Below are 6,000 nucleotides of genomic sequence, written 5' to 3' on the forward strand. Positions count from 1 at the left end.
CACAACATCATCCACTGTTGGATGGCAAAGGAATGAAAACTCCTTGTGAGGTATTTTGGTAGTGATAGCAAGTCTTCTGTTTGTTTTGGGGTCACTCAGTGAAGCTCTGAGCTTACTCCTGGCTCTGTACTCAGGAATCAGTCCTGGTAGTGATCAGGGAGACTATATGGGAACAAGGTCAGCCACATGCAAGGCAAATGCCCTACCCGCTGTACTATCTTCCTAGGCCCTGACATAAAGTTTTTAAATGTCTATACCTTCTGGTACATTTTTTGACATTATTTCTTAAATTATGCTTACACTGGTATGCAAAATTACATTATAAAGCTTTCAATGCAGCAAATATTTGCCAACAAAATCTAGTTAAATTATGGAGCAACCATTCAAGATTATGTAATTGTTTTTAAAATTAGGTAATTATACATCCTGGTATTAAAAAACCCACATTATTTACCCATATATATGTTTTCATGTTTTCTAAAAAAAAAAAAAAAAAAACCTCATTATTTCTGGGTAATGGGAGAACCCAGTAAGCCACCGAGTATCCCGCCCGCACAGCAGAGCCTGGCAAGCTCCCCCATGGCGTATTCGATATGCCAAAAACAGTAGCAACAAGTCTCGAAATGGAGATCTTACTGGTGCCCGCTCAGCAAATTGATGAACAATGGGAGGATAGTGCCACAGTGCAAATACAAATAATTAAAAAGAGGGAGTAATCTCTGCTTTTAAACTTTTGAGGTACTTCTAAGACTCAAACTTATGTGAATGTCATTATTTAATCATACGCTATTAAAACACGGGTTCAGAAATCAGAAAATAGCAGGAGTACTGATTTAACTTTCATCTTTGTGTTTCTAAAAACAAGTATTGAAGGGTCAAGTTTGAAAAGAATGTAAGTAAGGGTCTGGGAGTCAGACAGTTAGTGAACATGTTCTGCATGCAAGAAACCAGGATTTAGTCCCAGGCACTGCATGGAACAGGGCCAAGACAACCCCCACGCTGGGATGGTCCAAAAACAAACTAAGATGTAGTTTATATAATGTAACTTTTCCATGGGACTGGAGCAATAGCACAGTGGGTAGGGTTGTTTGCCTTGCAAGTGGCCAACATGGCCGACCCAAGTTTGATTCCTCCGCCCCTCTCAGACAGCCGGCAAGCTACCGAGAGAATCTCGCCCGCACAGCAAAGCCTGGCAAGCTACCCGTGACATATTCGATACGCCAAACACAGTAACAAGTCTCACAATGTTACTGGGCCCGCTCGAGCAAATCGATGAACAACGGGAGGACAGTGACAGTGAACTTTTCCATGAACAAAAAAAGGCCCAGATCCGACATGGTAAACAACTAAATGTATTAAATGAATTAATTACATTCACTCTGAATACTTGAATATATGAACTATTTTTTTCCTACATTAACCTACTCCCTACTCTATTTCGTATTCTTCCTACAAATATCACTCCCCATCGAGCTTTTACTTCCCATCGCCAACCATCTTTTCTTACAAATTTCAAGCAAGAAATCAAGCTCTTATGACCATTCCAAATCTTCACATTCTATCTAGCTGAGAAAAATGTGAAATGCAACAAAACAAGCAAGACAATTCCTAGTCTCACCTTCCTCTTCCTCAAGAGACTTCCACAGGGGGCAGGAATGACAATACAGCGGATAGGGCGCTAGCCTTGCATGTTCCAGATCAGGGTTCAAGAAAAGAATAGCTTAAGACTGAAATTAATAATAAAATCACTGACAAAGGGGGGAAAAAAGTGCAAGCGGAAAGGAGTATTGGAGAGGAGGAAGAGGAAAAATGTCTATTTGTATGGCAGACTAATAAGTTCTGCTCTGCTGGTTTACAGGGAAGGCACAGGCCAGAAAGAAAAGTTTAGAGGGTTAAGGCTGTAGACCATAAGGCTGTCCAGTTCAGTCTCTGGGAATAACAAGCACAAACCAGGTAGTCTCCCAGCATTATGAGGTGTAACCCCAAAAGCCAGCTGGCACCACCATCCCATGTAAATTAAAAAGGCAGGACAATAAGCAAAGACTGGGAAAGTTTTGTGTCTGTATCAGAAGCTTTTTCCTATCATCCATTTCCTTTAGTTCAGAGTTAAGTTCTTCAATGCTCACTTTACCAACTTTCTTTAAAAGGTAAAGGTAAAGGCCCTCCCGTTGATCGTCGATTTGCTCGAGCGGGCCCAGTAACGTCTCCATTGGAGACTTTGTTGTTACTGTGTCTGGCATATCGAATACTCTCGGTAGCTTGCCGGGCTCTCCGAGAGGGGCGGAGGAATCGAACTCGGGTCGGCCATGTTGGCCGCTTGTAAGGCGAACACCCTACCCGCTGTGCTATCGCTCCAGCCCAGCAAATTACCAAAGAGACATATAGGGAGCATACTTAAACTTGAAGTGCCGTGTGTAACCTTATTCTAGTTAAAAAAAAACATTCAGTGTATGAGAGGAAGGTCCAGCCATTTCCCTATCAATTAAACTTTAACTGAGTATCTTTTCTGTATCTACTCCACTGTTAGCACTCTAAGTTGTATGCTAGCATTAGAATGAAAGCTAACTTAAAATTATTTTTACTGCTTTGTTAAGTAGTTGTTTCTGGGGGCTGGAGCAATAGCACAGCAGGTAGGGCATTTGCCTTGCATGTGGCTGACAGGGCGATTCCTCCGCCCCTCTTGGAGAGCCCGGCAAGCTACCCGAGAGTATCTTGCCAGCACGGCAAAGACGGCAAACTCCCCGTGACGTATTTGATATGCCAAACACAGTAACAAGTCTCACAATGTTACTGGACCCGCTCGAGCAAATTGATGAACAATGGGAAGACAGTGACAGTGACAGTTTGTTTTTTGGTGGTTGTTTTGGTCACACCTAGCAATGTTCAGGGGTCTTGGCTCTGCACTCAGGAATTATTTCTGGTGGTACTCAACCATCTGGGAAAGTTCTGTGTCTGTATTAGAAGCTTTTTCCCAGCAAATTGATGAACGACGGGAGGACAGTGACAGTTTGTTTTTGGTGGTTGTTTTGGTCACACCTAGCAATGCTCAGGGGTCCTGGCTCTGCACTCAGGAATTATTTCTGATGTTATATGGGATACTGGGGATCAAACTTGGGTGGGCCACATGCAAGGCAAATGCCCTCCCCAATGGAATGCTGTTCCACTATTTTTACTTCTAAAGAACATAACATGCCAATAGATTATAAATAGAATCTACAAAAAATAGTATCAGAAAGGCTTTTTCAATGACTAGAATTATTCTAGAATTTTAAACAACATTAAAGAAGTTAATTACAGTTATCTGCATCAGTATTCAAAAAGATACACATACCAAAAAAGCACTACAGGAAGAAAAACTACCATATATCAACAACTCATAAAATATGATGAAATATGTATGAAATGGCAAAAAGGATTTCCAAAAATAATCTTGACTATAATATATTTTACTACAAAATTAATTTTTTTTTTAATCTTAGGCCTGGAGCGATAGTACAGCGGTAGGGCGTTTGCCTTGCACGCAGCCAACATGGCCGACCCGAGTTCGATTCCTCCGCCCCTCTCGGAGAGCCCGGCAAGCTACCGAGAGTATCTCGCCCGCACAGCAGAGCCTGGCAAGCTCCCCGTGACGTATTCAATATGCCAAACACAGTAACAACAAAGTCTCCAATGGAGACGTTACTGGGCCCGCTCGAGCAAATCGATGATCAATGGGAGGGCCTTTACTTTTACTTACTTATCTTAGACCTGGAGCCAGAGTACAGGGTTCACATGTGGCTGACCCTGGTGCATACGGCGCCCCAAGCCCCACCAAGAGTGATCCCTAAGTACTGACCCAGGAATATCCTCTGAGCACCACCAGGCACAGCTTAAGAAAAAACCACCAAAGAACTAGAGTTATAGATGAACTCTACACTTGATAATATATTAGTATGACTTAAACGACAGCACAGCGGGTAGGGCATTTGCCTTGCATGCGGCTGACCCGGGTTCGGTTTCTCTGCCCCTCTTGGAGAGCCCAGCAAGCTACCAAGAATATTTCGCAGCACAGCAAAGCCTGGCAAGCTCCCAGTGGCGTATTCAATATACCAAAAATAGTAACAACAAGTCTCACAATGGAGATGTTACTGGTGCCTATCGAGCAAATTGATGAACATGGGAGGACAGTGCTACAGTGCTAACTACGGTGAAGTCACTAAAATATGTAAGAAACTAGCACAAACACAATTTAATAGCTACCCTGTTTCACTCAATTTAGGAGACATGTTTACCTGAGGGAACAGCTGGATTGTTTTGGTGGTTGTCACTGGTAGAAACAAACAAATCTTCTTCTCCTTCAGTTGAGGAGCTGGACGAGGAGTCACTGCTGAGATCGTTCTCACTGGAGCTACTAGAACTGGGGAGCAGTGCATATTTTCTCCGGGCTAACGCTTCTCGTTTCTTCCTCTGCATCAATATCCTCTCCTTCTGTTTTTGTGTCCTCTGTGAGGAATTGTTTTTTACAAATCTCTTTCTGCATGGAAGTCTCCGTAATGAATTGCTATGAAAACAGGGTCTTTTCAGCAGTAATCCTGAAACCGATTCTGTTTCATTCCGAGGCCACTTTTGAGACCGAGCACTATGAGTTCTACTTTTAGCACTCAAAATTGCCTGGGAATGTCTTACAGAGACGTCTTTCTCCTCCTCTGAGGTCACAGTATCCGAATCTCCAAAATGCAAACTAGATGAAGGAGAGGAGAAACAATCACTAAATGAGGAGTCATTATCTTCTTCACTTGGTGCTTCTGGATGTTGTCTCAATCCTAAAATTCCCTGGTTTTCTTTCACACAACTTTGCACATATGAAGGGCCAGCCTGCTGGCTTTTGCGTTTTTTCCTCACAACACTTTTTTCTTGTTCTTGTTGGTTCCCATTCATGTCCTTTTCTTGTTTTTGAGAATCATCACACAAATGAGAAAATTCATTCCCCACTTTACTATTAATCATCTCAACTTCTGCAGGAAAACTTTTGGTTGCCCCAATGGGCTCTGAATGCAAAAGGATTCCTTTCAAGCTCTCCTGTGTCTTTGGCGCATCAGAAGGAATCTCACTCTTCATATCCACTCTTAAGGTATAAAGCTTGTTATATTCAGGAGTCCATTGAGACATGGGAATCTTTAAGGAAGGCCTGAAAGACAGAATTAAGTATTTTAAAAATGGTTAGTTATATTTTATTACACTAGTTAACAGAATTGATTTGGACTAGACTGAGTAAGCTTTTAATTCTCAGTAAACTTTTAATTCTGTCCTTAACTCAGTAAAGAACAAAATTAACCTTCTCTCAACAGAAAATGGCACTCGAGACATTTTACTATTCTTACAAAACGTTTTGTTACCTCTTATGTATTTAGCATCCAGAAATACTGTAAAGATCAAGATCCACAAACCTAGTTTAAAACTTACACTACGGGGGTATGGTGCCGCCAGCAGGTCAGTCTCTACCTGTGAGGCGAGTGCATCATCAGCCTGATGGCGCCTTCAGACTTCCAGATACCCCAAAATTGCTGCTGTGCCTTTGGCCAGACCCCAAAAACTTGGGGAAAAGTTTAGCAACAAAGTAGACAGCCAAAAGTTAGGTATGTGGGAAACACACCCACAAACCACCTCCGGCTCAGCTATATAATTGGAGGCATGGTCTCTCTGGTTCCTGATTGAATTGCTAATGGCCATGATCCCAGACTCAGAAACAAATCTCGAAACCCAGCGGCTTTTGGCAGAATTGCATCCGGTCCCTGCAGTAGGTTACTGGTGTTGGGCCAACCCAGGTGGGAATAGGTTTCGTGCCTTGGCCTGTTCCCCCTGGTGGCCCAGTGGCTGCCATCCTTCAGACAGTCAGGTTTGGGCCCCCAGTGACAAGACACGGGCTTGTCCTCCCGACTCCAACGAGACCCCAAGTCATCGCCCACAAACGGCCTCTCTGGCTCCTGATCAAGCCGCTTAACGGCCATGATCCCAGAGATT

The 6,000-nt window shown here is 43.0% G+C and overlaps 1 protein-coding gene across 6 annotated transcripts in view; it reads right to left on the reverse strand.

The window, feature by feature from the left end:
* The window catches only part of RNF111 (ring finger protein 111), a 58,871-nt gene extending 53,704 nt beyond the window's left edge, over positions 1–5,167 (reverse strand). For all 6 annotated transcript variants that reach the window (XM_056130747.1, XM_056130743.1, XM_056130746.1 and 3 more), the window contains exon 1: positions 4,272–5,167. In XM_056130747.1, coding sequence (XP_055986722.1) covers positions 4,272–5,148 — 877 coding nt within the window. In that variant the 5' untranslated portion in view covers positions 5,149–5,167. The remainder of the gene's footprint in view (positions 1–4,271) is intronic.
* Between the last annotated feature and the right edge of the window lie 833 nt (positions 5,168–6,000).

This window comes from Sorex fumeus, unplaced genomic scaffold, assembly GCF_029834395.1.
Source record: "Sorex fumeus unplaced genomic scaffold, SorFum_2.1 ptg000081l, whole genome shotgun sequence".
Classification (NCBI taxonomy): domain Eukaryota; kingdom Metazoa; phylum Chordata; class Mammalia; order Eulipotyphla; family Soricidae; genus Sorex; species Sorex fumeus.